This window comes from Empidonax traillii, unplaced genomic scaffold, assembly GCF_003031625.1.
Source record: "Empidonax traillii isolate 1590-97213 ecotype Southwest subspecies unplaced genomic scaffold, ASM303162v1 scaffold95:size1152806, whole genome shotgun sequence".
NCBI lineage: Eukaryota > Metazoa > Chordata > Aves > Passeriformes > Tyrannidae > Empidonax > Empidonax traillii.
This window is the reverse complement of record NW_020955288.1, coordinates 335358-358941: the sequence shown is the minus strand read 5'-3', so window position 1 is coordinate 358941 and position 23584 is coordinate 335358. Positions and strand designations below refer to the sequence as shown.

Here is a 23584-nt window from a genome sequence, read left to right as displayed (position 1 = left end):
CTTCTGGTTTAAAGCTTTTCCTTTCTAATAATTATATAGACTTTCTTTTTATGGGCACTTTGTCTTTCTCTTAGTTCTGCCTTTGATAAGATAGTTTCTCTGTTGAAGCTGGACTTCAGAGCTGAACTATATATCTAAGTGGATATTCCACATCCCATTAATACAATCAAACTTCAGGATGCACATGCTGGCAAGTATCAACTTAGTCCCTGCTTCCAGTGGACGTCAGGAAATTTCCATTCACTTGTCAATAGGCCTCTAAATCTGCATCTGCTTTGACTGACAAATCTATGATTATTGGGTGATTTTGAAACACTTTGGGCCAGGGCATCACTGATAGACACTATAAAGACACAAAACACAAGATGGTCTCTCCAGAGCTTGACTCTGCCTTGCAGAGGAGCACAGAGGATGGATCTCTCTCACCAGGTGAGGGCCTTTACTACTCCTAAAATACCACTCTTTGGCAGTGAAGAACCCCTGGGAGTTTTCAGAAGGCAAGTCAGAACACATATGTATTTCTTATCCTCACTGCCCTTTTTAACATCCTCATCACTTCACAATTTCCACTCATTTTCTCCACAAAGAAAAACCATCCCATCATCTTAGATGCAGAATTACAGCAACAGTGATGGCACTGTTAACACACCTCCCACATCTGCTTTGCACATCCACTGCCTGATGCCACAAAACAGTGATCACTTGTAGGAAGAAAATACCTTATAGTAGTCCAGGTTGAGGCAACAATTTAGGTGACACACTGGCACCTTCAGAGGCATAAAACCAACAGCCAGCCTGTGATCCTGCCCCAACATATGGTATTTACAGACCTCACTACACGTTAGAGGCAGAGACAGTGAGACCTGGGACAAAGCAAAAGGAGGTGCCACCAGTGGGCAGGGGAACACCAGGTCTCTGGCTCCTCAGCCCTTATACCACACTGCTGGATAAACAAGCATAAAATCCCCATAATCCAGCCTGTCTGTTTCCTGGTGGTGGGAAACTTATGTGATTTATCCTTTAAGAGGACTGCACCTTTATTTCAGATGACTGAGAGCATTGAAATTTAAACCCAAAGGTGTCAGGTTCAAGCTCCAGAGACACCAATTACAAGAGCATAATTAAACTAGGTTACCAAGGGGAGAGACAGCCAGAGTCCTGGAAAGTTCAGCAGTGTTTCTGATGCCTTTCTGTCACAGCTTTGAAATGTGCTTTGTTCTTGGCCCTAGGAATTGCCCTCTTGTCTCTACGGCTTCAGCTGTCCCTCACTTTATGTCAAAGCCAGAGAGCAGCAGTTTGAAGCCCAGCTTCTTTGGGCAGTAACGATCTCCACCCAGTGCAGCCCAGTCTTCCCAAGCATGAGGGAAACTGTTGGGTGACCATCTGTGTGCTTTCACCAGCCACCATTATCCCAGGAAACACAGGTCACTTCCTGTCAGTGTCAGAGGAATGACAAGGACAAGAGTCACGGTGTCTTGGGTGCTGTTCTGCAGTTTCCCATCAGGACTTGACCCCAACTGGAAATCACCATGAAACAGGAGGATAAACAGCAGGAGAGGACAGAGCAATCTTACTTCAATTTCTCCCTGATTACATTAAAATTTGGCAGCAATAGATGTTTTCCTGTGGGATCTTCCAGATCAGCAAGTGGTGATAAAAAGTGTCTTCTGAGTGACTGATGGAGCGGTCCTTGCTGGAACGTGCCAGTTTCTCACAGATCCAATGCAGGATACAGCACTAGCTAAAAGAGCCTTAGGTCTTTGTATGCCACCATAAGAGGTTATCATCAAAATTTGGTCTATTTTACTGTCAGTAAAAACATTGCAATTGCAGGTACCTATAAGTCCTGCACAGACACAGAGGGTTACTAGATCCTTTTTGTTTTCTTATTTAGGCAAAAATATATTCCTCCTTTTAACTTTTCCACCTTATACTTTAAAATCTCTGTATCTCTAATAAAACACTGTGTATTGTGGGTTGACTGAGGTAAGTAAAGAAAATGCACTTTGCAAAAAAACACTCGTTTTAGCAAAATCCTCAGTGCAAGCTGAAATAAAAAGTCCTATTTTTTTCCCATCTCCTCCATCCCACAGAACGCCCCCTAAGTGTTCCCAATGGCATTTTACCCCTGAGCTTTTCAAATGTTTGTTACCAACATTGCTAATAGTTATTATTTAAGTGGGATGGAGAGCTTGATGCTTTCCAAGGGCAGGGCAAGCCAATGAAGTATTTTGTATAACACAATCTTAAACGTTAGATGGAAAACAATTTGTGAGCGTATTTTGTGAGCCAAGTTGGCTTTTCCTTACAGCATTGCTAAAGTAAACCTTTACTCCTGGTTTACCAAGTCTCCTCTAACTGAGATCCATTTGAAAGTCATTCTTGTAATGACATCATGAGTATTTCTATTTCCATCCCTTTTGAGAGAATGACAGGCTGCAGAGGAGTATTTACTGAACACTGTTCTCAAAACCTGAACCTTCTCCACACAGTCATCACACAGTAAAGGGGGCTTGGCCAGTTTGCACCCTTCTAGAAACATTTAAACCTCATATTCCCTATTCCTACAGGTTTTCCACTGATTTCTTTTGACTCCACTGAAAATTCCAAGAAACCCTGGATATGCTCCTTATGAAATAAAAAACTAGCTACGCCATCTGCAAATATTTGTTCACCTTCCAAAACATGGAGAGCTCTCCTAACATTCTCTCAAAGTAGATTTTCTTCTTTACCATCATTCTTTGTGATTTATTTAGTCAACTGATCCATTATGCTAATTTCAGTGGAAAACATGTTTCGAGGTTTTATTTCTGTGTTTTCTTGTAGGCAGAAGATCTCCATAAGCCTCCACAAATGTCAGTGGAAAACAATGAAACGGTACATCAGTGATTTATTATTTGGTATTTTGAACCAGAATAAAGGGAATAATGAGCATGAAAAATTATTCATAGGACTGATATTATTTCTTTTTTCTTTTTTTTTTTTTAACCTTTTTTTTTTTTAAATGCATGAATTGTTGTCACTACAATTAGAAGATCATCAAAACCTCATTTTGCTCATCAGTCTTCACGGCAGTTGTTTCGCACCCACGCATGTTCTCTTCTAATTCAGTTGTGGAGCTAATGAATAACTCCCCCTAACAAAGGGGCCATTCATCCCGGGCTCACAGAATTATTAGAGGAGAGTTGCGTAAATGTCACTGAAGACTAGTGTTTGCAGGCCTGCCTCTAAATTTGGTTATTCACAACCTTTGCAGCTCAATATTATTGCTGAACTGTGATCGTTTTCTAATTACCTTAATAATACCTATTAAATCACTTCAATTGCATAAGCGCAGACCTGCTTAAGTACAACTTAACCTAATAAACACTGGTCATTCATTAAACAATAATGCTTGTTATTTTTAAGAAGGTTGAACAGAATATTAAACTCACCAATTCCTGCATCATTACACATATTCTATTACAAATAACAAAGCACTCACATTTTGTTTGGGAAACTTATGGCTTCATGTTTTTGCACCAGGAGAGTTATTGAGAAACAGTAACATCCTACGTTTCAGTATCTGCCCTATTTGTAACTGGCCACCTACACACAAACAATCAACAGGGAGAAAAAAAAATAGTACTTTCACCTTAATGAGGGCAATCCAATTACTAAGGACGGTAAGAGAATGAGAAGCATCGATCTCTTGGCAGACAGCCTTCTTTAGGAAATGCGATTGTCAAAACAGCAAAAACAAGAGGTGGCTTTAGGCCACTTATCCTGGTATTCGGTGTCTATCCCAAGAGTTAGAACCTTCTTTTCCCTCTATATTTTTGAGGTTTCCAAAAAACAACCACCTTTACACAACTCAGCTGAAAAAAGCTAATGTTCTGAATCCTCAAAGCCTTTTAAGCAGACTTTCTCACAGGCAGTAAGGTAGGTAGAGTTTGATAGAAAGTTATGTTTTCATTTTAAAAAAAAATACTAACCTTTTAAACAACATTTGAATAGGCTGAGACTATCAATTCTAGGAAATTAGTAAATAAATAAAAAAGACTGGGTAAATGCTCTCTTGCTGAACTGATTAGTTCAGTGTCAGAATACGGGCGATAGCTGCTATGAAATAAGGCATTAAAAAGGCCAGAATGTAAGGATTGGGCTGGGTTGCCTGGCTAAGACAACAACAAGATTAAGTGCCAAAACATATGTAGGTTTTCCGTGTTGTGCAACTGCCTGTCATGAAAGTACAAGGTTCAGTTTTCTAAAACAGAGGTAAATAAAGACACCTTTGCACTCAGGTTGTCAGCTCACCAGAGCATAGAACCACAGCCCCCTCTGAAGTTCCATACAGGCATATGTAGTCACACCCTCATTTTGAGCCTGGCAGGAGCCCCCAGATGTCCCTTCCCTCTCCGAAAAGTCTCCCCAGCTTCACCCCACGTGTGCTGAGGAGCAGTGGCAAGGCTAGGCCAGTGGCAGGACACTGCAGCCCTGGGTGCTTGGGGCTGTCGGCTCAGCCGAGGGAAAACCTTGCCTCTGGCTGAGGCCAGGATGACGTCCCTGTTATCTTCTGCCCATGGAGGGAAAAACTGCACTGTTAAGGTCTCTGTGCCTGCACGCTGCTGTTGCTATAGCTTGGCCACTGGCTCTAATCATATTAATGGCATTTCACACTCCAAGAGAAGTCATTAAGGACTCTGTTACTAGGCACGGGCTGCTGCTGGCTTGGTAACTGAGATACAGCTCCTGGAAACCTCAATGGTTCCCTATAAAAGATGAAATTAAGCTCAGGATGGGATTTAAAAAAAAAAAAGGGGCATGTTGGGCAATAGGGCAAAATGTAGATTAAGGTTCAATAGCAAGGTAAATAATTCCAAATCCGTGATAACCAACCAACAAAAAATTTACATCATTCAATGTAAAGATGCGTGAGCTAACAGAGCTAAAAGAAGGAGGTTAAACAATTATTTTTGTCCTTCCAGTTATTGTTTCTTTTCACACCAAATTATTTCATGATAATCATTAAATCCGTCTACTTTGAAACAGGTTAAAAAACCACCACCAAACAAAAAACAACTGCTCTGTGTACCTGCTTCTCCTCTTAGTTCTCTCTCCAGTTTGACACCAGAAATCTCCAGAGCTCTTTGTCTTTCCTCCAACTCTTCTAGTTGGCGTTGGACTGCCTGCAAAATTGTAATGATATAAAAGCTACAGACATAACTTCAAGATTCAGAGACAAAAGATGGTCTCAGTGGTTAGAGAAACAGCTTGAAAAGGTCTCAGAGGAGTCCTAGCTCTTGCCAACTCATTGAGTGTACCAGGCGCCTAAGCAATTTAATAATTCCACTAGGTATCTATGGCATTTTTATGTGGGTAAGTATCATAGGTACGAGAAGAACCTCAGTTTTTTTGAGCTTTAGCTCTCCCATTGTTAATCAGAGATGATAGAGATTTACACCCTGTTTCACAGAGTGTAAAAAGTCAATACCTTACATATTCAGAGACACATTTTCTGTGATGTTACATGAATAAAGCTCATATAAATATTGAAGGTTTACAGCTAGAAAGCTCTGCTAGCTATTTTGATGTCCACAGGTTTTTGTTGTTTGTTTTACTTTCATATTTCACAAATTTTTCACCTAGAAAGAAAAGGGTCTAATAGCTAAGAAGTGATAATTTAGTGGCACTTCAGGAAGGACTTCTACATTCATTGTCCATCCCTTTTTAAATAAGATTTTTCAGAGACATCGTGGGGCTAATAGGCATAAAACACCTGAAAAGATTGAAATGTCAAAGACGGATGTTAAGCAGTTCCCATTTCAGGCTGTGTTAGGGCATGCGAAACCAGATCCTCAACAACAGCCTAACAAACACGTGAGATGATTCAAAAAGTCTGGACTTAGCAGTAAAAGTAAGAGAAGGCATGTATGCATCTAATTTTACCTTAAAATAATTTACAATTCTCAGATAAAAACTAGCTGCAACATAGTTGCTCCTATTTTGTATTAAAATACATCCGAGATCACACTGTGCAGAAGCGCATTCATACATCTTAAATTCTAACTGGAAATAACATCACATCAGTAGAGTCCAGAGCTTTCCCAGCATTTTCTGAAGAGCAAGGCCTGTACAAAATGAAGTGACTTTCCATCATTAAGAAAGAAAGTGGTTCACTTTCATTGTCATGGCAGAGGGAGAAGAAAAGCCATTGCTGTATTTTTGTATCCTCCTGCTGTATATAAAGGTAGTAGCTGAGTTTCTTCAATTCTATGGGGTTGATATTATTTCCCCTTCTCTTTTCAGTGCATTCTCCTCTCATTGCCAGTCACCATTCCCTATTGTTCTTCATATACAATTACAAAATTAGGATGATCTGGGGCGCACATGCATTTGTCACACAGAGAGAGATGCAGGGCCCTGCCACATCCACCCTTTCCTGCTCCTGATGGTTGGGGGAACTTCAGCACAGAAGGCAGTGAGCAGCAGTGAGGATGAGGGGAGCTGCAGAGCCCACTTTGGGTACTGCCATCTTCACTAGTCACTCTTGAGAGACAAAGGGGGCATCTGCAAGCTACATTTTCACCTGTGCTTTGTGAAGCCTCTTCAGCTCCTCTTGTTTAATCAACTGCTTTGTCTCCTTCTCCAGCTTCCTTCTCCTTCTGAGAGCTCTTTTTGCCTATAAAAGAGAGAGACAGAGAGAGAGAAAAAAAAAGGTAATCAAAGCATAAGTACACCAATTACAGGTTTCCTCAAACCTTTCCCAGAATCACAGAGCCGCTGAAGTTGTGACAAACCTCTGGAGACCATCTAACCTGATCCCCTGCCCAAAGTGGGTGAGCTACTGCAGGATGCTTGGGGCAACCTCACCAAAATGAAACAAATATTTACATGCATTTGCTTACATTGACTTTAAATCATTACAAGCTCTTAATGCAATCCTGAGTGTGAGCTGTGCCTATCAATAAAAAATGTTTGAATCACAGAGCTGACTGTATACAACATCCCACTAGACATGGCCAGGCACCAGTTTGAGGAAATTCAAACTCATTTCTACTGCTGCAGCTGCTAAGCAGAAAAATCCACTTTGGATCTCCTGTAACACAGTAAGAGAGACATAGCTGAAACAGCCAGCTATCATGGGACACTACCTGAAGCCCTATGAAACCTTCCCCAATGCCATTTCTCTACTGCATTACAGAGGTGCCTTTCCCCAGGCACCTGTTGCTGCTGCCAGGAGATCTGGGCAGCAAATGCTTCAGGGCTGGTTAGGGAATCGCCTGCCATTGCTCTGTCTTGCCTTTGACCCAAGCTAACCTGAAGTGCTTCAAGGCTGTGTTGTTCCCATTTTGGAGGAGACGGAATATATGAGCACAGCAGATAAGACAATTAAATAATTAACCGGTCAAGATGCCACTAAAATTTTTCCCACCGAGTTTTGCCAGGTACAAGTGGTGGCACCGACAAAATAGCAGCCAGAACTGGTAGGAAGCAGCTGAATGAAACATGCTGACTGGGGTATGTGCATCAAAACTGAATTGCTGCTAGTGTCTGTGTGTGACAGCTGCTTGTTCACTCCATTTCTGGCAGCTGCCCGGGAGCGCTGCCTTCTCCCTGCCTGGTCCTGCCCTCCCTGGACTGCCTGGACTGTCGGAGGTTGCTTCCATCCAGGTGGCTCTCGTGTTTCACTTCTTTTCTCTGTTTTGTTTAAACCTTATTTAATTCACCGTAACATTATCCGGCTATAGATTGTCCTTCCTGTTACAGGAAAGATGAGAGAAGAATTCTGACATATCAGTGCATCCTGACACAGAGCCACTGGTGACAAGTGCTGCCACACATTGCTGTGCTTTTTCCTCATGGCATTTCAGTTCATCCGGAGCTGCTCAACTAGGTTTCTGTTCAAAGTCTCACTTGAGCTCAGCTGATTTTTCCTGTGTACTGTACTTGGTTTTCCTTCCTCCTCAACCCCTCCTCCCTCCCCGCCAAAAGAATACAAATCCAAAGGCCACCTCATACTGTTAATTCCACTCACAGATATCTTCCACAGTAAAGAGGTAAACACATTTCCCATGAGCTATTCAGTCAACAAAAGGTCTGTTCCCTCACAGCAGAGCCGGGTACTGAACGTTCACTGTGCTTTTAACCCCACGGCTCTTGCTTGCATGGGAGGGCTCAGGACCCAGGTGGGCAGTCGGCCCTTTTGGTGTCAAGGGTCTGGGTGTGGCTTCATGGCTCACACACTTGTGCTGATTAGGATAAACAGAGTGTTTTCCAGGCAACCAGCCTGTAGCACTTCTCAAATGAAGCCGTATTTCCCCAAAGGAAATCTGCATCTGTTTGGTTTAATTTTTTCAACAGTTTGCTTGTTGGGCTACATATTAAGGCCACTTAAGAATGCAGCTTCAAAGTGGTTTCAGTGAAACATGCCTGCTTGTCAAATTAAGACCTCCTCTGTCAACGCTGGTATAACCTGGGGGAATTAAAGACCCAAAGAGGAAAAAGAAATGTTGGTGTTCATCTGTCTTAAAGACTTTTAATGTATTTTCTCTCCATGACATGTAACCTCTAACGTCCCAATCCCCACTTTGAGAAATTGCTGTGTGGTTTAGATCAAAATCATATGATGAATCTTAAATACAGCCCAACTAAAGAAATAACTTTTTGTTCCCAAGCCAAGATTACCTTGTGTGTTACTGAAGGCTTGAATTCAAATTCATCATCAGAGGATGAAGTTGAATACTCACTAAGTTGTTTTCTGATAGGTAGGTGTTCACATCCTAAAATGAGGAAACAAAATAGTCAGTGAAGCAAAAAATACTGCTCTTTAACTTAAACAGACACTTTGCACCTGCCCCGAGTTGTAATCAGCAGCACCTAAAGCAATTTGGAAATTCAGCTGACAGCATTAATTAAATTTTTGATCCATGTCAGAAACTGTCTGCGTATATATATATATATATATATATTTTTTAGGTGCTACATACAAATAAATTAATTCCTTGAGCACCCTGCGTGTAGCACACTGTTCTAAATGCACTCAACATTCATTAAAATGTATATCTGAAGTTAGCCATATTACCCAAATGATTGTATAAGGCTCACTATACAGTGTAATTGAATGCACAAAGTCTGAGCCAGCTCTTAAACAAATTACCCTTATGTGGCTTGTAGCATCTGGCACCCATTTTTACTACATGACATCTGCTCAGTGTAAAATAGTTGGCGTCAGAATGTCTGGTCATATAAAAAAATCACAAATGTAATCAGAAGCAAATGGACTAAGAGAACAAGGCTTTATCACACAGCCTCATGCAACATAAATATTTCATTAATTATGTCTAAACAAACGTCACTTTTTTTTCTGCTTTAGGAATATTATCACATCATTGGACTGTTGATTAAAATGCCATAAGAAGTCAGGAAAATCCATATATCACAACAATACACTCCATAAGGAAAACTCAAAGCCTGCCCTTGGAAGAAGCATGCTTTCAGAATTATAAATTGAATTACATTTAATTGCAGCAATTTTATCATGCCTGTTTTTCCAGCATCTTGTTTCAACTGGGTGCAAATATTTGAATTTCTTCTTAATTTGTCTAATGCATAGCTTCATTCTCTTTATTTCAGAAAATAAAACCGCTTTTGGAACATCTGTCTATGCTTCAACCTGCTACAGGGTTAATGATTAACAGCTGGGCATCTTGGAAATGTACATCATTTAATGCTAACAGTGTTAGTTTTTCTTTGTATCTGCTAGGTAACAGTTGGCTTTCTAGGTGCAAGTTGTATTCAGATTAGAATCACTTCCCATTTTCCCAGTGTAAATGTTTCTTCTTTGCCTTGTTCTGGAGCAGAGTCCTGAAGTAGTGGCCCTAATTTAAAACCAGGATCCATGAAACCTATTCACCCCAGACAGTAAAGAATAAAAACAAATCCACTTAATTTGAGGCAGAAATTCTGATTTTTCTCAGCAATCTCAGTTTTAGAAGCACCCAGTCCTTGTGCTCAATGAAGCTGTAAGCTCATGCTTGGCTTGATGAAGCAGACTTGGGTCTCACCATCCTTTTTGTGATTCAGGTCCTTGGGCAGCAGATGCCTGCAAGTGAAAGCAGGGAGCTGCAATAGCCCTCCAGGTGGGTCTCCAGCCTCCCAGGTGACTCCACTCTCTGCTCCAGAACTGCCCAAGTTGCCACCCCACATCTTAGAGGAGGGACACAGCTCCTGCTTGCTGACCTGCCAGGGACTCTCTGACAGCTCATGACTGCTGTGGGGAGGCCAGTGCCACACACTGCCCCACGCTCTGTGGACAGGAGTGCGTACCCAGCCACACTCCATCTCTGTCCCCAGCAGGGACAGTCAGACATACAGCCCTTCCCAGGTGTGGGGAGTCATCTGTCCTTCTTTTAATGAGTAAACCCTCCCATCTTGCTTTCCCCTGCGCAGCAAGAAGTTTGCAGTAACTACCCTGCGGTCACATCACTGGAGAAATCAAATTCCATAGTATGCAAAGGGCAAACCTTACAGCCCAGCAGGGCTGGAAACACAAGCAATTACACGCTCCCTTTCTTCTCTCAGCTGTGCTGGGAATAAGCAACTGCTTCCCCTTGTCTTCTCCTTTGAGTGATATCAATAATTTAAAAAGCATTACAAGGTCTGGAGGCAAAGCAGCCTGCTCTAACACAAGGGCACCTGCTTCCTCCTTGGGGGTGTGACTCCAGAACTTTTAGTCTTTCTGGGACAGGGAGAGGGTCAGTGACCTCCCCAAGGATTTTCACGGCCTATCTCATAAGCACAAATCTGATGCTTGTGCATGGAATAGATTCATAACCTCCACAGTCCTCCCAGTGCTATTTGGCTGTGGAGAGGCAGGTATTTGCACCTTGCTCTGCAGAGAAAAGCCATTTAGATTGCTCCAAACACCTCAGCCTCTCAAGGGACCCAGTACCCAAAACTCTGTGAGACAACAGTCACTCAGTTGTGATCAGCACCCTTGTGGTCTCTACCTGGGAATGCTACAGGATGAAGGAACACATGACCTACTCAATGATAAGGCACCTGAAGGTTTTACCTGTGCTCATTGTCCCATTATTGCAAATACATTTCACAGCACTGATGTTCTCTATTAATGTAACAGGGATAATTGAAGCATGAGGTGTCTGGAAACACAGAGCAAAGAGTGACAGAATTGGGATAAGAGGACAGGTTTTTGCCTCCCAGATGTGTGGCCCTGCCACTTTTCATGGATATAGAAACAATGGGAGACAGTGCATTTCTTTCAACATTAAAAGGGCAGCCACTCAGTGCTCTGCTTAACTCATTTTCTTTGGCTATTTCTTTGTGAGAGAGACCAAAACTATGCTCTGAAGTGTATCCCAGATGGAAATTTCAGCTTCAAGACAACTATAGCAACCATAGTAAGAAATTACCTCTGCTTCATGCAGAGTTGGAGAAAAATACCCAAATCAACCAAACAAAAAAACCCCAAACCAAAACCCCAAAATCCCCTCAAACAGAAAGAGATGGGATAGACAGAATTTAGCCGCCAGCTGTGAGGATTTGGACCAGGAGTTCATACAAAAAAATATTCAACTTAGGAACTTTCACACTTTCTGGTTCATTAAAATCTGAAACTTTGAACTGCCACAAAAATAATTTGTCTACTTCAAATATGCCAAGCCTTAAAGCTCAATAGGCTACAGAACAGATCTCCAAAATGTATGGTTTTTTTCCAAATATTAACTCAAGTCTTCTGGACCTGGGCTTTATCTTTACAGCCATCTCATTCCTTTAGATTGGGTGTTATTTATTACATATTTCTTAAGTACTCTAGCATCCCCCTAACTTCCAAGTTATCATATGGAGCTTTTCCTCTCCACCTAACAAGACTTTGGACCACTGGGAGTGGCCAGTCACATTATTAGTTTGTTCCTTTGCCCTTCAAATATAAAGGGCAAAGGAAAAATATTTCTGAAATGTATATTAATCTATTCTTGATCTTCACCTCACAGTAGCTACTAGGAGTTAGGTCAAGACACTTTTCCAGCATACCTGATTTACAGATGTCAAATAACAGAAAACAGTATTAATTATTGCTGTTATTAATTGTTAGTGAACCTGACAGAGCCACAGAATACACTTCAAAGTACATTGGTGGAAGAAACCTCCAGTTCTTGATATTGGGACTTGGTATCCTCATATGTATGTGTCATAAGAGATAAGCAAAGTTATATCCATAAAATTAAAATTCCTTCCTATGACCACTTTGTTACAGCTTGACAATCCAAGGATGAGTGTCAAAGACACTTTGGCCTAAGCCTGCTGCCATGGAATACCATCACTGAATGCCTCACTGTACACTGAGGAGCAACTTGATCAAAGTGCAGTGCTTTGAGAACCTCCCCCTTAACATACACATCCAAGGTACTCATATTCCCAGGAAACTTGAAGGCCTCTGAACAGTGAGGGAGTCGTCACATGAAGCGGTTAAGAAGGTGCTAACTTCTATTAGATGTGGGAGCACTGCTGATTTTCCTGGAGATTTATAGAGAAAACCACCAGTGCCGTCAGTCTGCCTGTCCCAGCTCAACTTCCCTTTCCCGGGGTGTGTTTGTGTCATGGTAATGACTGCAGCCTAAATACACAGAATTGCCTTGGAGCAGAAACTGTTTATGTAACATAAAGTTATACTAATCCTTGGCTTCCTCTGCAAGTGTCCAAGATTACATATTTTTAAAAGTCATGGGACTTAATCACGACCACTGTAAGGACTTCAGCATTTTACAAAAGAGGCAAAATTACACACATCTCTTGGGGCACTGATGCTCAAAACCAGAGGGAAATTGGCATGAGGAAGGAGATGAAAAGAATGGCCAGTAGAAATCAAGAGAGGGCTTGGCTGTTTCACTTCACATCTCTGCTTCTCCACAGATTTCCTATGTGATTTTAGACATGTAATTTAATTTTCTAGTGCCTCAGTTCCCCTCCTAAAATCCAAAATGACTGTGAAAGCAGTATCTTTGCTGACCAGAACACTGCAAACACACAGACTTTCTGTGGTACAAAGATGCAATAATGGGAACCTGAAATATTTGCAAGCAATCTCTTCTCAATGTAAAAGTGCACAAAATCAGCCAAGTGAGTTCATAAAAAATTTTCTCCTCAGCTGAATTGGCTGTCCTGCTTCATTATGTGCGCCATGTACACAACACATAGTGACGCTCTGAGTTACATCAACTCTCATCTCATGTAAGGGACAACTCTAGGAATGTTTTGACATGATCCCTACTTTGTCAGGGACAGAAATACTCCTCCCATGTCTCCATCTCTATCAAGAAGCAAACCTGGAGTCACACCCATCTGCTGATAAACAAGCACCCTCATGCACTGGTCTTCAGAAGACCTATCTGTATGTTAAAAATAACCCCTGGATCCACCCCTTCATCTCCCTACAAACACTGCTGACTGCAACTCTCACACAACCTGGTTTAAGTCTCTTTTTACTGTTGTTCTCCTGTTGTACTAATGATTTTTAGTATCAGTAAATAATATGGCACTTTGGCATTTTTTTAATTTCAAAAGGGGAAGTAGGCTTAGGAGAGAACAATGAACCATCTGATTCAACACTTATTGATCAATTTTTGGGGGGGGTGTTCACTGCAGTTTGAAACACAAAGACAGAATCAAAAGACAAAAGCCGTAAAGGTATTTGTGCAGTAAATCAAAAAGCTGGAATTGCACTTAGGAACTCTAGTGTGGTTATTTGCACACAGTTGTATATTCTATGGGCAAACTTTGGATTTTCTTTTTTTTCAAACCAGTCTCTCAATGAAAAGTGTGCATGAACCCCCATTACTACAGTAAGGTTTGTCTAGGTCCCACACAAGCAGCCTGTCCAGCTAGATCTCTGCATGGCCCAAAATTTCCAAGTAGCTATGAGGACTAGTTCTCATAAAACAGAGGGATAGTGTTAGGCAGAAAGCCCTAAAAGCAGGTCTGGATACCAGAAACTTGAATGATCCACATGGAAGGTGCAACTGCAGGTGTAAGTTTGAATGACAGGCTGCTAAGATCTTTGATTGTTCATGCTGAGCTTCAGCTGGGGGCTGAACACTTGGCAGGAGAGGACAGAAGGACAGAACATAGTTTTAGTTTGGACAGACACCTGGGTGTGAAATGCAGAAGTCATCAGCACAGGAAAGACATCTGGATGTGTGTTTGCAGCTGAAGTAAGACAAGGTGTAAGGAAAGACGAGCAACATTGCATAGGAGCAGATGTGTCGGGTGAGACTGAAGGTCCTTCCAATCTGTTTCCAGCACTGTATGTCTGAAGGAATGCTATAGGCGTGTGATTCCTCCCCTTAACACTCGCTCAGCCTCCAAGCCTTTTTCAGTTCAGGAGTGTTCAATATTGGAATATCAGTTTCTAAGTATTTAGTTACTTCTCAGAGAATTTCTCTGCAATGAGCTTGCCCAGTCTCATCTCAAGCTCAAGGACTTTTATCATCCAGCTCATTCTATGGCTCCACGAGCCACTGAGGGAGAAAACACCAGTGTAATGTAATACCAACCATACTTGCACAGGAACAGTTTGGCCTCAAATAGGATACAAAAGTCCCACTATAAAGAGCCAAGAGAAGTACGAGAAAAAGTCTCATTAAACTGCTCTCTGCAAGGTGCTGGGAGTACTTTTTTTCTTTAAAGAAATTTTCTGTGATTTGTGGTAAATTTCAAGAGAGTAGAATAATGACATGAAATGTAGGCTAAAGCTCATCATCAGACTAAAGTTTGTCAAGCCTGGGCCTCAGACAAGTGCCAGTATGAGACAGAAATGCCCTTTTAGAGAGGCAAGCAGGACTTGGCTCTTCACCAGTTTGATTTACTCAAATATGAATATTTGAAAAAGTTCAGAGAGCTGCAATGTTGAAAGTGACAGATTACTGGGGAATGGCTAGATCAGAGCTTAAGTTTTTGGTTTTGTGTGGGTTTTTTTCTTTTCTTTTTTTTTTTTTTTAATTGTTTTTTTTGGTTTTTTGTTTGTTTGTTTTCTTTTAATCTAAACAGACTTTTCAATGCCTATAATCAATAATTGTAATAATTTAAGAATCATCATTTGGCTTGCATAGCAGAGGAGTGTTTTTCCAAAATATTTAAAACATAAATAAAGGACAGCATTATTCATACCTAAAAAGAACTTTTCCCATTTTAGTAGGAACTGAACACACCAGTTATTTTAATACATTTAGTTAAGAGCAAGTCAGCTTGGCTTAGTTGATGGGTGATGACCAGGTATAGACTCCAAAAAATCTTCCCATTAAGGGCCACAGATCTACAAGCGTGAACCAGCAACTCTCTGTGGCTTCAGTGCAGTCCTTAGCAACCTCTGGCTCAATGAGGATGCCTGGTTTTGTGAGCTGTTAGATAAAGGATGCTCCAAAGTCCAACCCAAATATTCAGGAATGAGAGCAGGAGTTATTCTATTGATTTTAATGAGCTTCAGATCAAGTATCTTACACGCTGTATGCGGCAGCTCTGAAGCAGAAGGGACGCAAAAGGGTCTGGCAGCTCAGTGAGTACATTTCAGTGACTTCACATTTTACACACAGATTTTAATGCTGCAGTTTGGGGTTACATTTGGGGGTGCAATTTAATAAAGTAAGAAACAAACAGGTATGCCAATAAAATTCAATAGGTTATTCAGTTAAATAACTGAGTCTTTCTGCAGTGGGCTAGTGGAAAGATGGATCACAGAGAAAGACAGGTGGGTGCGGCTCTCATGCCTCATATTTCATCCCTGAAACTGTGCTGCAGCTAATTCTTTTCGAGTTTACGCTCACATTACTCAGACTGCTCTTTGCCTGACATCAATATTTCTTGGACTTGCCTGCAATTTTAATACTAACCTTTTTCTTGCAAGTAAACATGAAAATTGATGCCTTTTAATCACTGTCCAGATAGGATCTCAAATAGATCAGGGTGGGTCAATAAGGTGCTTATTACATTATATTTATTAAGTCTTCTTATGTAGAAAGTAACTACACATTAAACATAACCTACAATAGATATATGTTTGCATGATCACGCACAGCTCTTTTAAAGGTTAAGTGCTATTACACAATAATAATAATAATAATCATAATCATAATAGCAACAGCAAAATTATTCCACTCAGGTCCTCACCTATGGAAGGATAGCACAACCTGTTGTCTGGAGAATGGTCCTTCGAGACAAGCAGAGATGACATCAAGGAATTCCCTTCTCTATCATGACCTTTACTTCTCAGTCTACTGAAGAGCAATCCAAGACCACCCTTTTGTGCAGAGTCATCCAGATTGTCCTTGGAGGTGTTCTTGGACTTTGGAGATGAAAGATGAGTGGACTGTTCCTTACGGATACACATGCCATCCATGGGAGTCTCTGGAGGAGTGTCCTTAAAGCTAAACTTTTCTAAGAGTCCCGGGACATCCTCCATCCTAGTGCAAGATGATTTCTGAGGTAGACTGGTTGTGTTGGGAGGCCTGGTGTGAGGACTGTAGGATGTGAGGGATACCTGTTCACTGTAATCCCTTAGAGATATCTCTTTGGAGCTGACAGAAAAATTAGGTGGATTTGAGAAAGGGCTTCCATCTCCTAAATATTCTCCTTCCCACTCCCCTACTTTAATATCTTGTGTCTGAATGTTATTGTTGTTAGTGTTCCTTTGGCTTAGGGAATTACCAGGAGCACTGGGGAAGCTGAAGAAAGCTTGTTCCGAAGAGGCTTTGACTTTTCTCTCTGAGTCTTGCTTTAGTCCTCCTGGAGTCGAGGTTAGAGGCTCCAAAATGGACCTTTTGATAGCACTGGCTATGATCCTCAGTGGTGATTTTGGCTGGCCAGCTGTGTGCTCCCTGGAAACTGCATCCAGACTCCTCAGACCATCTTTTGTGTCAACTGGCAAAGCTGGCGGAGCACCATCTGCAATTACAAGAGGCACAGGACAACCAGATCGTTTGAATGTATCTCTTCTGCAGTCATAACCCTTCTCTGTAGTCCACAGGGCTTCATTGCTTCGATACCCTGCCCTGGTTCCACCTAAGTCTGTCCTGTCTGAGTCATACAAGGGTTGCTGTTGAGTACAAAGCCCCAGCCTCTTTTTTGCCTCCTTTAATTCTTGCTCAAGCTTTTCTTCTGTGTGCCTGGTATTTTTGCCATCTCTCCCTTTCAAATCCAGAGATGACAGCTCTTTTGTCTTCTTATTAAAATCTTCTGGTTCAGAGATGTATTTCCACGTTTTTTCCTTCCAGTCCTGGGCTGAGTATGTCCCAGAGTCACTATCTGTATCTTCAGGCTCATAAAAATCAACAACTAGTTTCCCATTGCCAGGAGAGGTCCTTGGAGAACCTGTGGTGCTGCTCTGAAAAGAACAATGAGGGACATAGCAATATGTGTCTTCAGGCATCTCTCTGGCTTTTTCCTTTCTTTGAAATACTGGGCTGTAGGGTTTCAAATGTCCTCTTGTAGTTTCTGGTGGTCTATTGTAAGAAATCGACTGTGATGTGCATGAAAAAAGAGATTATTTTAGTGATAGAGAAATACTGCCTTGTGTATCTTTTATTTCATATAATATTTTAATTCATTTTAATCTTAACATAATAATAATAAACATAATACTTAATTTATATACACAAACTTATGTAGATGATAATAAATTAAGAAAAGCTTTTCTCCCTAAAGGGCTAATATTTCTCTAAGAGTGGAGATCTAATATTACTGGAAATTTTAACAGTCTAAAAATAATGTTATTCATGCTAAGAATCTGTCATATCTTTATGAATTACCTTTAATATTTTTCTTAGAAGGAAACAATCCTATCTCCAGGAAAATAGACAAGAGCAGATCTGCTCTGTTCTCCTGTGTATGTTCCAGTTGCATCACCTTAGAGTTTTGAGCAAGCACAAGAGACCATCATCCATCCTCTCCAAATGCTTTTATAATATTGCATGCTTACGTAGCAGAGGCAGAAATTAAAGAAGTGACCCAGAAAAGACTATAAAATGCAAGATGGTAGTTTTAAACAATTCAGATAGTTCTCTCTCATGGTTATTTTTCCTTTGGCAAAGGTTTAAATTCATTACTCCAGCCACCGAAATCTTCTGCTGAAGATTGTAACAAGGATAAATACCCACATTATCTAGTAAGCAGACCAAAACTTGGGTTCTTTCTTCCTTTTAAAAGCGAGGCATTTTATCATCAGTGCTATGTGATAATGGATGGTGTGAAGATTCAATTCCTGTTTCCATTTATGTGCCAGATTCCCAAATTCACATGGGTGAAGCCATTAATCTGTCTGACTTTTCATTTCCCAGAAGCATCAGAACTAAAGCAGTAATGATTCCTCTCCATTTCACAGTTGTATTTGACGACTAAAATTATTACTGGCTGGGATCTCAGTGAGAAAAATGTAAGAAACACCAATAAACAAACGAACACCCTCTTAGTCCTTACTTTTTAAAGTAAGAAAAAGGTCACTAAGCATTGCTTGTAGAACAGGAGCGGCACGGAGTCACCTCTCCTTGTGCATCAGGTGGCCAGGCAGCATTGTGCAGCTCTGCTCCCCTGGGACATTCCCTTCCTGGCCCCATTGTCCTGCACCGGATTTCAACTACCACCATGGATATGGAAGAGTTGATTTTTTTTCTAACACAGGTCCTGAGGTCAAGCAATATTAATCATGGTTAACCCAAGGGTGAGGGCAAATGGCTGGGCCACAGAGGATGTGGGCTGGCCCCAGCTCCACCTGGCTCCGAGTCCAGGGACATGCTGCCCTTTGCTCAGGATGGTCGGTCACGATTCCTGCTGCAGTGCTGCACTTAGGGCAGGTCCACCCTTCCTCAGCCTTAAAAAAAATAATTACTAAAACCCCCCTAAAATACAATGGAAGAAGAAAGCAGAAGATAGTCCTGAGCAGCGGGAGGTGTGGAGCACGGGGCCTGCTGCAAGTCTAGAAGTCTGCCCATTGGAGGTAAGGGGCAAATATTAGACATGGGACATCTACATCTAAAGGCTTTAACAGCAGAAATCTCATCTCCACCAGGTCTCCTTTATTCCAGGCTATACACCCCCAGCTCCTTCAGCTGTTCCTTGCTAGTCTTACACTCTAGAACCTTCACCAGCTCTGTTGCTCTTTGGACATGCTCCAGCACCAAAATGTCTTTGTGTTCTCTACAACTACCCAAAAGGAGGTTGTAGTGAGGTGAGGGATGGTCTCTATTCCCACATAAAAAGTGACAGGATGAGAGGAAACAGTCTCAAGCTGTGCCAGGAGAGGTTTAGATTATATATTTGGAAAAATTTCTTCACTGACATGGTCATGAAGCACTGGAACAGGCTGCTCAGGGAAGCAGTATAGTCATCATCCTTGGAGGTATTTAGAAGACACATAGATGTGGCACTTGGGGACATGGTTTAGTGGTGGACCTGGCAGTGCTCAGTTAATGGTTGAACACAATAATCTTAGAGGTCTTTTCCAACCGAAACTACTCTATGATTTCATGATTGATACCACAGATTAGTGCCTAACTCTTCATGGAATCTAGGTCTGAGTCCCACAGCAAACATGACTTAGATGCTTGATTTGGGAATAATTATATCAAATTAGAGCAAGTCCTCCTCCCTATGTACAGCACAAGCATAACGCCAGTGGTTATTGTGAGGAACAAAACTATTTGAAAGGGCAGGGGATGCCCAGACAGCCTGCCAAGAGCAGACATGCCCCAACAGTAGTTACACTCACTCTGCTCTGCACAATTCTCCTTCATACCTGTGTTTGGGAATGACCCTCTCCAGGACCACTCTGACAGCTGCCTGAGCTGTCCTTCCAGTGCAGCCCAGGTTTCTTGCTGGACAGCAGAGGAAAGCCTGTCAAAGACACAAATTTAACTGTCACATTGCTATTGATTTTGTCTTAAATAAAGTTTGCAATTAAAGAATGAGAGTAGAAAATTAAACGTTCACCTGGATACAGCTGTACCCGAAGAACTGATCTACAATATTGGAGTTTATGGCCTCACTCTACGTGTGCATGCTGTGCCAAACACATGTTGATATTTTCAGTGGTGGACTTGAACTGCTTCCACTTTTTGGCTGGATGTAGTGAAGTTCCAGGAAACTCTCTGGAAAACCAGCCCCCTTTATAGGGTTTTCAGGCCTCAGAAGGAGAGGCAGTCAAAACAACCTGTGACTTTTGAACTCTGGGTAGTTCTGAGAAATGAAGAAAAGGGATGACCTCTGAGAGGGCTGTTCATTGGAACGGGAAAAAGAAAAATGGGAAACGCATCCATCTGCAGGCAGCAAGTACAGAAATAATCCCAAACAGTCTCCCAAGCCAGGACAACAGGTAACATGCAGGGGGCTCTCCTAGGATCAGACAAGGTAACTAATTACTAAAGGCCTTGAATCAAAACTAGTACAGACATACGTAGACCTGCTGAAAGAAAAAGTATGTGCAACTTGCATCTGAAGGGAGTCAGGAGAACTTTCCAATATTTGTGCCTGTGGGAATTTTACACAATAAATAATCTTTGGACAAATGGAAGTATCCCTGAGTCAAGATATTACCATGTCAAGCTATAACATGACAAGTATATTTATAACTGAATTATTAACTGCCAAACCCAACTATTAGTTCTGAAATCCATGCAGGTTCCCAAAGCAAACTCTGGTTATTCTACACAGGGACTAAAAACTGAATAAGGACGAAAACAACACTCAAGGGAGAGAGGACAATTCCTGCATGTGAACTTCGGCAAAGACAAGCCAGGGAGAGAGGCCAAGTTTCCTTTCCTCTCAGTGTCTCACCTATTTGTACCCAATCTTGATGCAATTGGTTATGTTCAATCAAGATTGGAGGGAAACAATGCACTGGAGTTCGTTAAGGAACTCCTGCAGGGACAGCAGCCAGGGGCTGACCTTTACATTCTGTAAAGTGAACTGAGCCACAGGAAAACATGAGAATCCAGAATTAGGATAAAAAAATACCACCACCACCACCTGCACAAGTGAGCCAGGGGGGTTTAGCCTGATCCGCTAAAGCCCTGAGCCTCCTGACATGAGCAAATGTCACGGTTCAGCACATGGAGGGGAAACACAACCGCTGCAGCAGCAACAGCCACAGCTCCCATGAGGACATAAAACCCCCAGTCCAGAGGTCTGCAGGGTAAGGGCACATGCCCACAGGGAGAATTCCCACTCCAGCTCTCGTGGGTGTGCATTAGCTCAGAAGGACGGGGCCTGCACACGCGAGATCATTGCTCCACACGCAGCCACAGCTCGCCCCCTGTCACAGGGATAATGGTTTTATTCCCATCAACACACTGAACCGATATTTTCAGCTTCACTTTTAAAACAGGATTTAAAAAAAAAAATTCCCTAGGGCACTATCATGATCTGCTTGGCCCAAAATCCCAAGATAAATTAAGAGCACAGTGTTACCTGTGGCTGGGCGATGGGGATTAAAGGTTTTGAAAGGTAATATCCTGCTCTGTGCCTTTCAGCCAATATAGCTGTGACACTGATTTCCTTTCCTTGGCTGTGTACCCTGTGCTGTTTATGAAACATACGTGTTTTGGGAAATATGTCTGAAAAGGAGACAGATTTTTTTTCATGTGACTGATGATCATATAAATTCCTGTAATCAAATTGGATTAAATATAGAAAGTATGACTTAGTGTTCCTCCAGAGACTAAAAAATGCCTTCATTCTGTTCCCACTGAATGCTGACTGTGCTTTACACCTCATTTTAACAGCCTACTTGAGGCTCAGACAGACTCATGCAGCACATCACTTTTCTCTCAAAGGCTTCTAGCTCCCTCTAGAGCCCTTGAGGCAGACGGTAGAATTTAAACAAAACGATGGGAAAATTAATTGGCAAACCATTAAGTAACATACTTGCTGTGAATAAGTTGAAAATGAGTTAAAATTAGGAGGGATGCCCTCCTTCACTCCCAATATTCTCTTCTTTCCTCTCTGTCTTTCTTACCTCCACCTCAAATCTGGAATAAGCATAATTTTTGACTGAGCTTTTAACAACTGAGATCAATCAAGGCAAGATTTTCAACCCAATCCTTTGGTGCAGACAAACTCTGGTGCATATGCCAATCCCTAAATGCTCAGAGGTGGAGTCAGGGCTGACACAGATGCCATGAGATTTGGAGGACAATCTGCTCTGCCTTCCCACCTTAGGCATGGGAGAGCCTTCCCCTGGGTGATACAACCTGTGCAGCCTCTCAGAGCATGGCAAGGCCTCATGCCTTGGGAGTGCAGTGAATTCCAGGGAACATAGCCCCATCATACCTGTCTGCTTGTCCATCTGCCACAACTGCTTCTCTGGGGACAGACCAGGGGGTTTGCTGAAGCTGAGCTTGGTGGGAGTCTTCTCTCAGGACCATGAAATAGCCCTGTAGATACTCTGAAATTTACTGAGTTATTTTGCTTGGAGGCAAGCCTGGTGCCAGGAAGGAGAGATGCAGCTTATCTCATCTTTTGAGATTTAAAAATTCATCCCACAGTGGGCACCTGCAAATCATTTTGAAGCTTTCCTGGCCACTCAAAGCAAGCAGGCCAAAACGCCTCAGCTTGAGCACTGGTCCTCTAATGGGCACAGGGGTCCTACTTGTTTCAGAAGCAGAAACATAACTTCTCTGAAGGTAATTGGGACTCCAAGTGGCAGCAGAAATCCCCCTTGTTGCAGAGGGCAGTTTAGGGCAGGGTAAAGAGCAGCTGTCACCAGCATTCCCCAAAACCCACTGTCTCCATATCTAGAAAGTGTGGCACTTGGTCACGTGCACAAAGCCCTTCTTTCTGCTGCTGTACATTCATGTTTCACACCTAGGGCTGTCAACACCCCAGTCTGCCAGATACAACTGCATTTCTAACAAAGCTTTGAGAGGGTTTGGGATGTTGGTAAGCTCACCCAACCCCAATACTTGTGAGGTCAATCCTGGCAGGTACCTGCCAATCCTCAGTGGGAACCTGGGAGGAAAGTGTCTGCACTTGCTAAGGGGCTGTGCCAAGGAGGGTGGGCAACATGGTTCCAAGCAGCAAGGATGTGACTAAGTGTGGCTGGCTTGTCTGGGGACTCCAGCCCAAGAGAAAGGTTACTAGATGCAGCCTCAGCTGTGAGGGTGACCACACTGTTTCAGAAGTGAGCAGAGAACAGAGCTGGTCTCTATCAAAGTCACTACATTCCTGTGTGATTCCCATGGGCAAAGACAGGTCAGCCCAAACCAAGGGACACTGCTGGAGGACAAGAACCAATAACACCTATTTTCACTAGCTCACCTCTTGGGACAGCACTGGCTTTCTCCCTTTCAGCAACCCAGAAATATTACCTGTTTTTTTACCAACAGAAAAGAGGTGACAGAGCACCTGTGGAAGGATGCAAAGAGGCACCTCCAGCAGCATTTCTAATAAGTGACATGATGTTAGACCCCATGTTGCACCCAATCAAAAGCAAGTGGTGCGGGCAGGGCTAGACACAAAATATGCAGCTCTGGCACAGGAGCACACGCTCTCTTCTGGAGAATTAAAGAGGACACCACTCACTGATGGATGTAATTACATA

At 42.2% G+C, this 23584-nt stretch overlaps 1 protein-coding gene across 1 annotated transcript in view; it reads right to left on the bottom strand.

The window, feature by feature from the left end:
* The window catches only part of MICAL2 (microtubule associated monooxygenase, calponin and LIM domain containing 2), a 147744-nt gene that overhangs the window by 5497 nt on the left and 118663 nt on the right, over positions 1-23584 (bottom strand). The window contains exons 31-35 of the mRNA XM_027881789.1: positions 19784-19881; positions 16165-17512; positions 8668-8762; positions 6569-6661; positions 5075-5168 (exon numbers count right to left, since the gene is read on the bottom strand). Coding sequence (XP_027737590.1) covers positions 5075-5168; positions 6569-6661; positions 8668-8762; positions 16165-17512; positions 19784-19881 — 1728 coding nt within the window. The remainder of the gene's footprint in view (positions 1-5074; positions 5169-6568; positions 6662-8667; positions 8763-16164; positions 17513-19783; positions 19882-23584) is intronic.